Source organism: Triticum aestivum, chromosome 6B, assembly GCF_018294505.1.
Source record: "Triticum aestivum cultivar Chinese Spring chromosome 6B, IWGSC CS RefSeq v2.1, whole genome shotgun sequence".
Lineage (NCBI taxonomy): Eukaryota > Viridiplantae > Streptophyta > Magnoliopsida > Poales > Poaceae > Triticum > Triticum aestivum.
This window is the reverse complement of record NC_057810.1, coordinates 704,700,893-704,716,927: the sequence shown is the minus strand read 5'-3', so window position 1 is coordinate 704,716,927 and position 16,035 is coordinate 704,700,893. Positions and strand designations below refer to the sequence as shown.

The 16,035-nt window shown below is 47.5% G+C and overlaps 1 protein-coding gene across 1 annotated transcript; it reads left to right on the top strand.

Moving 5' to 3' along the window:
* Window positions 1-11,544: 11,544 nt before the first annotated feature.
* On the top strand, window positions 11,545-13,946 carry LOC123139764 (uncharacterized). The gene has a single exon (XM_044559477.1). It carries the CDS (start codon window positions 11,756-11,758, stop codon window positions 13,814-13,816), a length of 2,061 nt encoding a protein of 686 aa, XP_044415412.1. The 5' UTR covers window positions 11,545-11,755; the 3' UTR covers window positions 13,817-13,946.
* The last annotated feature ends 2,089 nt before the right edge of the window (window positions 13,947-16,035 follow it).

The following is a 16,035-nucleotide window of genomic DNA, read 5'->3' as shown; positions in this document are numbered from 1 at the left end:
GCAAGCGATATAAATATGGTCCAAGCCTCAAGCCTCTTCCGCAGAGGTCTTATGACAGGTCCGAGGAGGAAATCACAGCCATATCGAAGGCCGAGGTGGAAGCCCATTTTGCACCGAAACCGCCACCGCCGCCAAGGGAGAAAGTGCCTGAGGAAACGATTGACCACTTCATTCGTATGGCTCAACCACCAGCTCCCAAGCCTGTTGACACAGACTATGAGCGCCACATCAGGAAGTTAAATCGAGCACGTCTACAAAGGGAGGCGAGCACGTCTAAATCGGGATCGAGCAAACAAGAAGCAGCTGCCAAAAAATGCGGGAAAACCATTCCCCAGCTGGGAGAACAGGCGGCGCAATCGATCCCCTCGCTTGTTGTGCCAACAACAGGTGACAGTACGCGCGCCCAATATTATTGTGGGCAAACAGTGCATGTTCCCGAGGTGGGCAATGTGGTAATAACGGAGGAGCATATAATGCAGGCTGAAGTTCTCAACATCACTGTTGGACAACTCCTCGAGATCGAGCCCATGCCTTTGCTTAGAGAGGATGAAGTAAAACGGAAATATGTCCGGGGCCAACCTTTGGTCGCGCCAGACAAGGTCAAGAACCTCCCAACGAGAATGTATGAATTGCATCAATGGTACATGAACATTACCAAGATTTCAGATCGATTGTCCCTCATGGTGAATGTCAAGCAGGACCATTACTACCATGAGAAAGCTGTGTCCGTTGAGTATTCAGAACTATTTCAGTTATATAATCAAGACGCACTCGACAAATCTCTCGTCAGTTGCTATTGTTTGTAAGTGATTTCTTTCTGTAATTTTTGATCAATCATTACATGGAATTATCCTTACTATATATTCTTTTCTGTGGTATTATATGCAGGATGAAGATGTATGAAATGAAAAAATCTGGATGCTATGGCATTGGGTTCATTGACCCAAATACCATTAATGAGTACACATGGAATCTTGCAACTTCTCAAGCAAGTGTAGAGGAAATCATGCTAGAGTTCTTGAAGCGCCTCAATGGCAATGAAGATATACTACTTCCTTACAACTTCCTGTGAGTTAATACAAATTCTGTTTTTGCTTACTAGCTAGCTAGATGTTAATAATTAAATGTATACGGTTTACGATAGTTGATTAATTTTATGCACATGCCCGCTTAATTAAGACATGCAAACGTGTGCGCATGCAGTTTCCACTAGATCTTGTTAGTCATTAAAGTTGACAAAACAACAGTTGAAGTACTCGACTTGCTACTTAAAGAAGATAAAGACTACACCATCATGAAGGGGATAGTCAACAGGTAATTTCAATCATTATTAACTATATCTCGGCCTATTATTAGTTCGTCATTTCCTGATATGAACTATTTAATAACCCCTTTATTGATTTTCTTTGCCGGCGGGCAGGGCTTGGGCAAAGTTCATCAAGGTGACTCCAGGCAAATGGCCAAAAAAGTTGTTTTGACATCGACCAAGGGTAAGTAATTAAGTAGTACTAGCTAGATAGCCATCTATTTAATTCTTGTTTCAATACCATTAATCAATTATCATGCTTGATTAATTATTATCTGATTCAATTCCATTCTCGTAAAGGCCCTGAAGCAGGCGTCGGGGAATGATCTATGTGCATTCTACGTTTGTGAGAACATTCGCATGATGGCGTCCGAAAGGAGCAGATCTCAAAGACAGGACTGGGTACGTTGTCAGAACTCTATTCACACCATTATCAATATCTTGTAACACAACTAATACACATGCATATTGATCTCCTTCTTAATAGTTCAGAGAGGTGCGGGATAAGCTCCTAACAGCGGACCGCATACTAGCACTTCAAGAGGAAATAGCCGGATTTTTGCTCAACCAGGTCATAGATCCCAAAGGAGAATACTATTACCCGCTACCGCCCCCATGAACCACTTGTCATCGTGCTCCGAAGGCACCAAGGCAACATGTAGGAGAAATTGCATATGTATATACATGTGTATGTGTGAATAGTTAATGGTGTTGGCTGTGAGACATTCAATGATATATATATATATATATATATATATATATATATATATATATATATATATATATATATATATATATATAGGTAAAACCAAATATATGCGGTTCTACGTACGAGAAAATCTATTTATATATATGCATAACGTGTACAATTTGTAGTATCGTGAAATACCAGCAAACAAAAAAGAATTAAATGGAAAATAAAGCCAATTGAAAGCACAAAATTAAAGCAAAAATTAAAAAAAGCACCCAAACATTTAGTACCGATTGGTGTTACCAACCGGTACTAATGTCCTACACGCAACCGGGCCTGGCTCGTGCCACGTGGTGGCTCTTTAGCGCCGGTTCATGACGAACCGGTACTAAAGAGGGGGGGAGACCTTTAGTCCCCACTCTTTAGTGCCGATTTGCGAACCGGCACTAAAGGACGTCACGAACCGGCACTAAAGGCCGGTTCTGCACTAGTGACCACCGGGGGCAGCCACGTTCCTCAGGGTGTGTTTGGTAGCATGTATGGACCTAACCTAGTTGTTCTCCTCTCATACATGCTGAGTGTAGACATGCTGAGTCCATGCAGTTGTTGTTGTTTGGCAGTGATGTATGCGCTGAGGCATGCTGAGCTGAGATTTTGTTTGGCAGCCTGCATGTGTTTAGACATGCTGAACAATTTCGAATTCTGAATATTTTTTTGAATGATGAACAAAATAAAAAAATGTCAACACAAATTTAAACATATTTTGAAAATTTAAACAAAATTTGAAATTCTAAACTTTTTTGAAAAATAAACTAAAATTTGGAATTCTGATTTTTTTTGAAAATTCGAACATATCTGAAATTCCGAGTTTTTTTGAAAATTTAAACAAATATTGAAATTTTGAATATTTTATAAAACTTAAAATTCTATTTTTTTTCAACATTCAAACAAATTTTGATTTCCTTTTGAAATTCCAAACATTTATGATTTTTTTAGAAAAATTGAAATTTCTAATATTTATTGAAAATTCAAACAAATTTTGAAATTTTGATTTTTTTTAACTTAAACAATTTTGAAATTAATTTTTTTCCCATTTTTTCTGAAATTATGAAGTTTTTCGAAAATTTAAACAAATTTTAAAATTCTGATTTTTTTTTTGAAAAAGTAAACATATCTAGACGTGGTCTGGTCGGTGGGGACGAGTGTCAGGGCCAGCATAGCTGCCTCCATGCACCCTGTCTGGGGTGCATGAGATGAGCATGGCTAAGGGCACTTTTATGCATCAGATAGCATAGCCCAGGTGAGCCCATGCACCCTATCAAACAAGCAAAAGTGGGTCGGATTGAGAACTTTTGCCCTCATACACCCTCCATGCACCCTACCAAACACACTCTCAGGTTTGCATCCCATCCCATCCTATCGCTTGATTGGTAACCAGGGTATACCCCTTATTTTTCTTGACCAATTAATCGGGCCTGCATGCAGGGTCGCCAGCCCCGGGTCCAACTACCGCATCTTGGCGTCGCCGACACGCCGTATCTTGGTCGCGCGGCGAGGGGTCTGGCCCGACGCCGGCGTACGACGGGTTAGAGGAGGCACTGCAAGAGTACTACAGGAATGCTAGTTGCAGGGCCGACCCTGGTGCATGGGCGGTGGGGCGGCGGCCCAGGGCCCAGGCGGGAGGGGGCCCATGATGTAGTACATATACATACTAATGCCCAGCAAAAAATGGTAAAAAAGCGAGATGGGCTAGGGCGCGAGGCCCATGCGATTACGAAGCGTTACGCTAGCGCTAGCGATCGGTACCGGCTCCTCATTTTCTTTTCCTTCGTCTGGAGTCTGGACGGTTGGTCTCTAATCTCTTCGTCCTGCCTGCCGCTCGGCGCTCGGCGCCTTGCCGTCTCGGCCTCCGCCGGCTTGCCGCCGTGCGCGCCGCATAGCAATCCGGTAACCCAAAGTCTGCAACGAGCCAACGAGGAAATCCATGATCCATTCCATCCGTCAGTTTCTTCAGCCCGTATATATATCCATGATCCATCCATGTTCCTGATGACCTAATCCATCCCCCCAGATCCCAATTTGACAATTTCAGTAGTATGTACGTATTCAACTATCCACATGTATGTCTAGGGTTTCAATCATCTGATTATAAATTCTTAATTCTTTGTACCCTCTTTTCTTCATGATTTTAGGACATTATCCTGCCATGTTGCCTAAGAAGAAGATGTTGGTGCTGAAAAAAGGAGAAGAAAAAAAGAAAGTATTATTGCATCAAAAAACGTCCGAAGAAACTTTTTTGAAGCACTGAAGTATTATTGTTGTCGATGGAGTCAGTTGAATTTGATTCTTATTTGAGGTAATCATGGCATGTTAGTTTTATTTTGCCATCTTTTTAGTATTATTGTGGTCGATGGAGTCAGTTCGAATTTAGTTATTATTGTTGTCGATGGAGTCAGTTGAATTATTATAGTCAAATTTGGTTGAAATTTATATAGGGGCCCATGTCACCGAGTTCGCCTAAGGCCTTCCAAAACACAGGGCCGGCCCTGGCTAGTTGGAAGCTAATCGACGCGCTGGCGGCGTGCGGTATGCTCGTCATGGGAGTGCGGCGAGTTCCTGGCTCCATTGCTCGTCCAGAACAGTTCCTGGCTCCATTGCTCGTCCAGAACATAAGGCCATCTGGAAACTAAAAGCTGAGGGGAATGTAAAAATTCGTCACCTGGTTCCTTGCCCAAAACCCTCACCCTGCCACTGACAGACCACGAGCCAGAGCATGCAAAGATGGGCTTGCTCTCCTATCTGATCAAGTGATCGAATCAGCTGCCCATCTCGGCATCCCCTATGTCAATGTCCTTTGGGCGCACAAGTTTGGTTAAGACCGAACCATTTATTTCCAGAACTCCTGTTCGGGACCTTAAGCGCCAAGTCGCCAAACCGGCGCTCATGCGCCTCCTCGTATGGGCCGGCCCAACACATGCGAATTCCGGGTCACACACGAACTCCAGGGTCGCTTGCTTGGTTGGACTGGTTGACTGGCCAGTCGTTTGACCATTGACCATTGCCTTTTCCCAAAAAATGTTTATGAAAAGGGCAGCACTCTGCGCCGGTGCGCCGGCCGAAAGTTTCGGCCTGTCGCACCGCAACCGCCCGATGCATGTGCGTACGGCCGTTCGATTGGATCCAAGAAAAAAAAATGAATCACCCCAGCTCTCTTTCTTCTTCCTCGGGCAGTCCTGTTCGAGGGAGCACGGCGCCGCGCCTCCTGTCCCCTCCGGTGGTCGTCGGTCCCCATCCTCGCCGGTCTTCCTCGTCGCCGCCGAACCCCGCCCTCGTCGGACGTCCTCGTCGTCGGTCCCCGCCGTCGCCGGCCGTCCTCGTCGCCGGTCCCCATGCAACAACTCCACCTGAGTTGCAGCTCTTGATGGCGGCGGTTGTAGCTCGGCCGCCGCCCCTCGCCATTGATGCTCGCTGCAGGAAATTATGTCGATGGCGGCCGTCAGTCAATCAACGCCATTTTGAATGGATGTAGCAAATAATTCACCCGTAGTAGCAAAAAATAAACTACAGTTGCAGCAAAAATCAAACACCGTCGCCGTCTTCGCGAGGTCGCAACTCCACCTTGCATGGATGTAGCAAAAATTTCAGCGGTAGTAGCAAAAAACTACTAGGGTTGCAGCAAAAATCGTCGTTGTCGTCATCGCGAGGTCGCAGCTCCGCCTGATGGATGTAGCAAAAAGCTTAGCTGGTAGTAGCAAAATCCAACTACGGTTGCAGCTTCCCCTTGTTAGGAAGTGCCATTGAAGCTTTCTGTGTCTATGGTTGAAGCTTTTTTCAATAGCTGTTGAAGCTTTTCTAGGTGACGGTTGCAACACTTGCATACGCGGGTGGATCCGGCCATGGCGGTAAGCAGCCATGGCGGCCGGCGAGGGAGCGCCTGACCGTCGGCGATGGAGCCTCTGGTGGCCCAGTCGCAGCCCGATAGGAAAGGAGGAGGGGATGTGCGCGCGTGAAGGATGTAGGTAGGGGATGGATCTGGCCATGGCAGCAGGCAGCCATGGCGGGTGCGTGAGGGAGCGCCTGGCCACCGGCGATGGAGCTCGTGGTGGCCCTCGTCGCAACCCGGGGAGAGGGAGGGGATGCACGCGTGAGGGCTGGAGGTAGGGGATGGAGGCGGGGCGCGGGGCCACTGCGTATTGCGCGTTGGGCCAGCGTGGCGAGCGAGCTGGCCGAAAGTTCGGCCGGTGCACCGCGCCCAAACATTTCCCTTATGAAAATAGGAAAATGTTGTGCATTTTTGAAAAGTTCATGGATATGAAGAAGTTCACGAATTTGAAAAAAAATAACTATTTGAAATAATTCTAAAGCTTGAAAAAAATATTTGCGAATCTGAAACAAATGTTCATGAAATTGGAAAAATATCACGAATATGAAAATTGTTCATGATTTTCAAATAAGGTTAAGAAAATTCAAAAAATTCAAAAAATACAAATGAAAAACCAAAAAAAGGTGGGAAACAGAGAAAAAAATTCCGGCTGAAACCCAATAAAAACTGCAAAAACAAAGGACCATAAAAACCAGCCTGAAAAACCGGTGCTTGGAAGATGGAAAACGCTTAAAATAAGCCGGATGATTTCTCGTGTTTGTAAGCCGCGTCCTGCGCCGTCTGATCCCATGCGATCGTGTGGCGCGCGCCTCTGTGTCCCCACGTAAGAACGTAGCCTCCCTTCGTTAGTTTCTTATAACCTGTACGTAGCTAGCTTAACTTTTTCAGTTGGCGTGACCTTTAGTCAGTTAGTACAAATAGTTCTGGATGTTGATCGCGGGTGTTGGTTTTGATTTGGTATTAGCAAGCACATGGAGTCAAGGTTATTTCGGACGTAGCGTCCTTACATCCCCGCCGCCGCCGCCGCCATCGAAGCATGGCATCGCAACATCATCGGAGCAGCCGGACCGCCATGGCCACATCGCTGCACGCCGTCACATCAACATCGGAACAGTCATGTCAGTCGTCACAACACTGCCTTGCAACATCATAGAAGTAGTCGGGCCTCCATTGTAACATCGCCGCGGTTGTCGAAGCATGACAACGCATCATCGCCACCAATGTTCGAAGCACACCGTCACAACATCGTCGTGGCCATCGGAGCATACCGTCGCAACATCGTCACGACCGTCGAAGCACACAACGGACATTCAAAGCATGTCGTCGCGCCATCACTGTGGCCGTTGCAGCACACCTCGTAGCATCACCACGGCCATCGAAGCATGTCGTTGCGGCATCGTTGCAGCCCACCACGAGCATGTCGTTGTGCTAACGTCGCGATCATCACAACTCACCTCGTAGCATCACCGTCACGGTCGAAGCAAGCCATCACAACATCCTTAAAGAAGCAGAGATGCCGTTGCAGATCTTTTGAAGCATGTCATCGCGCCATCGTCGGGGCCGTCGCAACACACCTCTTAGCATCGCCGCAACCATTGAAGCAGCCGGATGTCGCAAAGACCACTGTCCAGTGTCGCATCACTGCCTCATGACCTCACACGCATGTAGGAGCCATCCGACCCGTGTTACGCCCTGCTTCGAGGCGTGCTACAAGCAAATGTTGTGAGCCATGTTGTGGGAGTGTTGCCAGTGCTACGATTCCTTGTAGCAATGAGTGACCACATCATGGTCCTTCTTGCAATGGGCGACTAAAGGCCCATGTACTTTTGCAAGGTCATGCAAACTGGAGTTGAGTGCAATATGATCCATGTTGCAATGGATGATCAAATATCCATGTTTTTGCAATGCCATGCAAGTCATAGATGGCAACAACATTTTCCATATTGCAAGGTCGACCACCTCCGCTGTGAGCGGAGTGTGTGACACTGCAAGCCGCCACATACTTTCTTTTTGTTGGAAAGCCCGTCGTCGCTATCGGGCATGAGACGTGTGATAGTCAAGCGAGAAGCATGCCCATGCTACAAAACTAGCCTTCCACTATATTTCTTCTTTCTAATACTGCAAATATCTGAGCACAACATGAGTCATGCTGCAAACAATGAGTCGCAACCAAGGAGTGTTTTCAACCCGAGTGCAACAAGGGTCATGTTGCAAACGATGGGTCATATATGAATGGCCAAGGAGTGTTTGCAACATGGCTCATGTTGCAAATCTCTAAACACAAAATGGGTCATGTTGCAAACGGTGGGTAGCAGTCAATGCGGGCACAACATGGGTCATTGTTGCAAACAATTGGACGCAACTGAACGGCCGAGGAGTATTTGCAATGCAAGCGCAACTTGAATCATGCTGCAAACCCCTGAGTGTGACATGGGTCATGTAGCCAGAATGGGTCGCACTTAACGCAAGCTTAATATGGGTCATGTTGCAAACAATTGGACGCGGCTGAACGGCGGAAGAGTATTTACAACACAAGCGCAATTTGAATCATGTTGCAAACCCTTGAGTACGACATGGGTCGGTCATATGTTGCAAACAGCGTGTCGAAGCTGAACGACGGATGCAAATCTAACGGCTGTCACGCACAGGATTCAATGGCTAGGGAGGAAACAACTCATGTGCGTGCGTAGCACGCTCATGCTTTGTTTTCCATTCATAACAGCCTACATAAAACATTAGTCTAGCTAGTCGTTCAAATGACAAGCTGAAAAGGTAAGTGTGCGGGCCATGTAAATAAAAGAAGGCTGGGTGGACCGCTGGGTTTCAGAAATGATCACGTCCCCCTTTTGAAGAAAAAAGAAATCATCACGTCGCTGTCTAACAACTAGAGACGTCCGATCTGGTAGGATCGAACGGCTGATTAGGCGACTGATCGAAAATCAGCCAGATGACAGGTAGTACTGGCCAAGATGCACGTTTTGGGCCAGTCCGTTGTGACAGCCAGGATCAGGCGTGGGTACAATTAAGGTTGTAACCGACGCCTTAAGTGCTGAATAGGGTCTGGCATTTATTTCCGCAAACCCGAGCATCCTTAACAAGCCCCTTTGAGCCCTGATGGGGAATGGTGGAAGCCTTAGCATCCTTAACAAGCCGCTGCCCAAAGGAAAATTGCAATGGCGGCGGCTTACTTCGTGTGGAATATCCCTGATGAACAAAATTGTGGGCATCTTCACAAGTGTCTAGTCGACCACGCTTGTAGGATTAATACTGACATTATAACATTCTAATTTATTGAATTTAGATGTTAAAACATGCCATTTATGCACATCACATAACTAATGCACCATTTGGTGTTTTTTTTAGCCTGGTTACATGGACACGAGTTCTTCGCAAAAAAAAACATGGATACAAGTTCTAGACGGTAAAGAGGCGCACAACACACACACCACCACGTGCACTTGATGTGCGCCTAATAAGAGCTACAGCTTATACAAATGTCTTGAGAAACTTTGAAAGCCATCTGACTCCATGAATGGTGGGTACGTCATCATCCTTGTGGCCCGTAGACGTGTGAGGTATTTGCAAGGGGAAAAAATACTCCATGTGAGACAACCATGTCGATCCCAGGGATCGATATTGGGGAAGCTGTGTGGCCACCGGCACAACTGACCATCAAGCATAGGCACATCCTCGCATCATTTTGTGTTTACATGAATTAATTTGGATATTTTATAAACCCAAAGTTAGGGAATTATTTAAATGCCCATATTAGATCCTGTGGCATAAAATGATTTTCCAAACCCGCATTGGGTTGGATTTTTCCCCTAAAAGATCTATATTAGCCCTACTATTTTTGGGTATTTTTGGAATTTTTGAATTGAAATTGTATTATTTTAAGGCCATATTCAATTCCTATTCAAATTCATGTAAAATAGAAAAACCTCACTACGCATGATGACGTCCCCGTGCTAGGGGTACTTCGGGACGCCGGAAGTCGGGCCATCACGTTGTCCTGAGGCCCCCTAGGCCACTACTTGGCCAGTTCCAACAACCAACCTGGGAACCCTCTAGAAGGAAGACATTGTCAACTTGGTGTTCAAGACAAGGATATCGGATGCGAGGAGGACACTCAAACCGACTAGGAATCTGTAGCCCTAGGCCCTTTGCATCCTTTATAATCCAGGGTTGGCTAGTCGATAGGCACCTTAGTCATTACACTTCAGTATACTTACGATCCTAGATATCATCCTTGTACTCTGTACACAACATCCAACCAATACAACACCAGCAGAAGTAGGGTTTTACCTCCAGAGCGAGGGCCAGGAACTAGGTACGTTATGATCCATATTTCCCTTCCGGCCTTTCTGGCTAGTTCCTCTAGTCACCTCCTCCCATGCCAACCGACCTTCAGAGTTGGCTTGGGCCACATTGCCCTCCAACCTAGTCACTTTTGCCTCGAACTCATCATGCTTGCCCTTCAGGGCCCACAATTTGTCTTCAAGCTCATTAGTCTTGGCCTGTGCGATATTCTCGGCGTACTTGATGGCCCTGACCAACTCGACATTCTTCTTCGGTAGTTTCTAGATAACCTCCTGGTCAACTCCATGCCTCTACTACTTGGCGGCACCGTTCCGCAGTGTTTCCGCCCGCTGCTTTGATTCCAGCACCATGCACCTAAACTTTTCAGCCTCCTTATCTTAGGGGCTACTGTGTATGCTTTTATTCAAAATGAGAAGGCAGAATTGCTCCTTAGTTAATATTTGATCCTCAAGCGATCTTGTCATGCCAGCTTCAGGGTCGGGGCTACTGCATCATCGTTTAAAGGAAAGTGCAAAACAGCTCCTAAAACTGACAGATCCTCTGGTCGGCCTGTTCAGGTCAATCAGAGTCTCGAGGGCTACTGCATTGCCGTTTTGGAAGTTAAAATGACAACTCCTAAGGATAAAGATCATCGGTCCAGTCTGGCCAGACCCTCTAGAGTTTCGGGGCCTACTATGTCCGCGCAAGACAACACAATCCGGAAATTTAAAGATGACTCTCGAGCCAACCTTGCTCGTTTATCTAGAGGCTCGAGGATTACTAGACTTCAAGATTTCAAGAGCAAAGCTATTTCTTAAGAGAACGCCAGATAGATTCACTGAACCAACCCGTAGTAGCCGTAGAGATTGTGGGTTGGTTCAACATAGGCACCATTACCGCCACAATATAGGCATTCCATTGCGCAGGTCACTCTAGTAGTTTTCATTATTTCACTGAATTTCAGAAAATATAATATTTACCATATAGTATTTCACTTGACTGAAAGATGACTGTGAAATTTAAAGTATTTTATAATGTATATCCAGTATTGGCCTTGTTTTAAAGGTCTTATTTTCATGAATTCATGAAATATACTAAAAAATGCAAGTTTGTCTAAAAGAATGTGTCATCTAAATTTTCTAAAAGAAAGAAAAGGCATGCATTTCTATCGTGGAGAGAGGAGAAAGAATGGAAGAGCCATGCATGCAATTATCATTTGGCGTGTAGTACTATGTTGAGTGGAGAGAGAGGGAGAGCGCGCAACCCACGTGGGTGGGATCCACGTACGAAGATCAAATCGGAGTATTGGAGATCTTATATATTAAGCATAAGAAGATGTAGAACCGTAAGTCTGGAGTACTCAGCTAGGTACTGACGGCAGGGAGCAAGTTGTCTGGAGCACTCTGCTAGATAGTGGCGCCGCTATAGAAGTGCATTGGCCGGAGACCAGACTGGTTCGGGATGCCGGTCTGTATACTCCATTTCGCAATTTTCGTGGAGCGGACGTAGTTTAGCTTAGCGACACTGTACATGCGTGTAGCATAGTTCCTTGCCGGAACAGAACAGGAGAGTCCAAATGGGAGCTCGGGCGCAGGATCTCTGGAACAATTGGTCCATCCAGATCCTGGTGCTCCTCAGCCTCGGCCTCCAGTTCGCCCTCTTCCTCCTCGCCGGCATCCGCAGGCGTGGAGCGCACCCATTGCTGTGGTTCTTGCTCTGGCTGGCGTACCAGCTGGGCGACTACACGGCGACGTACGCCCTCGGCCACCTCTCCCTCAAGGGCGCGGCGCGGGAGCACCCCATCGTCGCGTTCTGGGCGCCGTTCCTCCTGCTTCACCTCGGAGGCCCGGACAACATCACCGCCTACTCCCTGGAGGACAACAAGCTCTGGAAGCGCCACCTGCTACACGTGGTGCTTCAGGTGCTGGCGGCCGTGTACGTCCTCTACGAGCATGTCTCCGGAAGGGGGCCGCTGCTCCAGCTCGCCTCCGTTCTGATGTTGGCCGTCGGTGCGGTCAAGTACGGTGAGAAGACGTGGGCGCTCATGCTCGGCAACCTGGACAGCATCCGAGGCGCCGTCAAGAAGCAACCACCTGCCACGCACGGGCACTTTCACCCCCAGGATCACGTGCTCAAGGGTGGAGTGTTGGACGAGGAGTCCCTTGTGCGACGGGCTCACTCGCTCTTCCACATCTGCAAGCGTGCCATAGTTGACTGTCCGGTGATCGAAGACGCCTCAGACACCGCCAAGATGGTGGACGTGGTGGAGTTCTGGCCATTGATGGAGACCGAGCTCTCCCTAATGTACGACATGCTGTACACCAAGGCAGCCGTCATCCACACCTGGTTCGGCTACTCGGTACGTCTCGTCTCCCCGCTCGCCATTGCTGCCTCGCTGCTTCTGTTTAGGCTCATTGGCAAGGACGTCGCCCACCGCGGGGTCGACGTCGTCATCACCTACGTCTTGTACGGTGGTGCCTTGTTCATGGAGACGACGGCGCTGCTCAACGCGCTAGGCTCCTCCTGGACATTTGCCTTCCTGAGTACCACGAGATGGCGCTGGCTTCGGACCGCGGCTCTGTGCAATGAAAGGTGGGACCGGCTTAGGCGTTTGGTCGCATATCTTCACCATCTTGTGAGGCTAGGAGGAGGAAGCCGGTACAAGTCAAGAAGGTGGTCACGTACCATGGGGCAGTTCAACATGCTGCACTATTGCACCCGCTCCGACGGTGCATTCACGAGGCCTCTGCTCGGCAGGTTGGCCAGGATGGTAGGACTGGGACTCAATGAGTGGTGGAACAGGGAGCATTACTCATGGGCCATTGAGATGCCCGTACATGTGAAGGATTGCATATCCGATCACATGAAAAGAGTGTACAAGAAAGGGGTTGTGAACTCACTGGGCATGCTCAGGAACAGGTGGGGCGAGGAACCACTGGTTCTCAGGAAACTCTTCCATGGCATACTCAAAGACTCACTCGGTGTTGAGTTCCAGGAGTGCATCATCATCTGGCACATCGGCAGTGATGTTTTTCTCGCCAAGAGCCAGCGGGCCAAGGACGAAGATGCATCACTTGATGTCGATGCGATCAAGGTGATATCCAACTACATGATGTTCCTCCTTGTGGCGACACCCGACATGCTACCAGGCCTCTCCCAGAACAGGTTATATCAACAAACCTGCGAAAATCTAGTCAAGACTAGACGATCGACGCATAGGCGCCAACACATGAACCTTTGTGCTAAGCTCAAGAATCTCTTCCGCCTGCACGATGACCCCGGTTCTAGTTCCAGGGTCGCCGACAGAGAGGAGCTTGCAAGAATCCTATGTGCGAGCAAAGGCTTCAGCCATGATACTCCTCGACTGTCCTATGTAGTAAGACTTGCCAAGCAACTGCTAAGGCAAGAGAAAGATGGAACGGCTGATTCCTTGAAACTTGTCCTAGATGTGTGGACGGATATTCTTGTCTATGCAAGCAACAAATGCAGCAGGAAGGCTCATGCCGAGAAGCTCAGCACCGGCGGTGAGTTGACAACCATCCTTTGGCTCATGGCAGAACACTTCTATCAACTTTATTTGGAGGAACTTATCCAGAACGAGAAGGATAAGTTACCTGTAGTAGAAGGCACCAATTAGGCAGGGACATGATGACAACTTTAACGTTTATCACCTTTTCTTATAATTATTGATTGAAGCCATGTAAATTGTTCCTTTCTCTCGGTTCTTGAAGGCCATGTGAATTTTATTGACTACCAACTCTTCTTCAGACACTATGAGGGTGAACTCCTCTTCTCGACAATGTTGGTCTAATCTATTGTGCATCCGCACCTAAGCTCGGTACCGTATATCATCTGACAGGATATATGAGGACTAATTGAACGGCACGACAGGTGCAAGTAGATCATGGTCCTGAACATCTCCTTGTTTCTATCGATCCTACCCCTGCGGCTCGGCGAAGAAGTTTTGTTGTGTACCAAGTTGGCTCGTTCCTGTTGAAGCCAGCCTGAAGTTTATTTTTTTAACACAGCCTCGAGTTACAGTGAGTCAATGTGTACGGTGCAAGAGATTCATGGAACGAGTAGGTGCATATGTGCAACTTTTTTTTTCTCGAGAAAACTATCGATCTATTCCTCAACTATCAAGGTAGTACAAAGAACACTAGAAGTACACTGGAGCGAGCAGAAGGCGCGCGGTTGCCGTCGCCCCTCCCACGTTAGAGCCGGACAAACATTGTTGTAGTAGACATGCGGGAAGTCATCGTGCTAAGGCCCCATAAGACCAGCACATCAGAATCCAATGAAGAGAAGCGCGTGGATCGGAAGGATCCAACCTGCAGACAAACAGAGTAGACAAATGAAGGCCGCATCTAGTCGGATCCACCGAAGACAAATGCCGACCGGATCCCACGAGATCCGTCGGAGACAAGCCTTGACACGCCTTCCAACGACGCTTGAAACATCACCAGGATAGGGGCTAGGCGAGGAGGACTGTATTCCATCTTGAAGAAGCCGCCACCGCCTCGTCTTCTCGAGCGTGGCATAAACCCTAACAAAACTCTAAAAAGCACTTAAAAACAGAGTCCTCCTGCCGGCAAGGGCCGGGATCCACCATGCCTCCATGGTCCAAGGACCATTGGAGACGAGGCGGGCTGGCAGCGGCGATGGCGAGAGGCAGTGAAACCCTAGATGAGAGTTCGCATGAGGGCAGGAGCGAAGATATACGTGTAACCTTGTGTGTCACGAAGATGTATTGTGTAAGAAATCTTGCATAAATTGAACCCTTCGTCCATAATATAAGATGTTACTGTTACATCTATTGAGCAATCTTGTAAGTATAACTCTATGTGTCGGTGTGAGTGTACGTATAAACGAACTACCAATTGATGAGGTGGTCCGCAATATGCATGCACGTACGTAGGGTAACATGCTAATAATGCAGTGAGCACATGCGTGGTTCCTCGCCATCTTTGTACTCAATTGCCTTTTGATTTTCTTTGTTGGCTTGTTCCAACCGGAGTATATATAGTACCCAGGTTTTACTTGGACTAGCTAAATATCTGTCTTGTCGTGGTTAAAAATTTATAGAGATTATCCATTGTTATGCCTCTGTTGTTGATATATCAATTGGTCATGATGCTAGTAGTCGAGATGATATTATTCGGTATATTTTTCATCTAGAAAATTTGTTATGCATGGGTTTTGCTACTCAAAACCCTGAAGTGTTTCTACCTATTGAGGCATTTCCAAAGCGGAAATTCAAATCGCCCGCCTACGTTCGTTCTGCGCAGTCCGGGAGTGTTTTGTCATCCAACGCGGGCCAATATCGGTTCGTCGACCGGTCCCGAGACGAACCTTTTCCCCGCAAATCCGAGACAAACTGGGAGGGACTTTGCGGGAGTCTAGACAGAAGCCACGTAGGACTCTGACACCCCCATCTGGCGCAAAACCCCTCCCGGACCACATGCCTCCATTCTCCCATTTGCTCTACTTTCATATTTCTCTTGCTATCACCGTCGCTCCAGCACCCCGGCCGCCCCGCCACACCCCTGCCGAAACTCGATGGATCCATCACCTCCAACGATACACACAAGGTAGCACGTCGCTTCTCCTCCTCCACGCTCCACACCTCTCCTCTGACGGCCACACAGGTACCATCCACTTCTACATTACTCACCATGACCGACAACTATTCAGTGTAATGTTGGTGCTAATTTTTTCGCCCTTTCTTCTTTGAAGCAATGGATTTGGATATGAAGTACATATACGTGCACTATGTTTAGTCGTCCGAAGGCTCGTCCGACGAGGAGGACTACATGAATGAGATGACGATGATGTAGGGAGTCCTTGCAGACACGT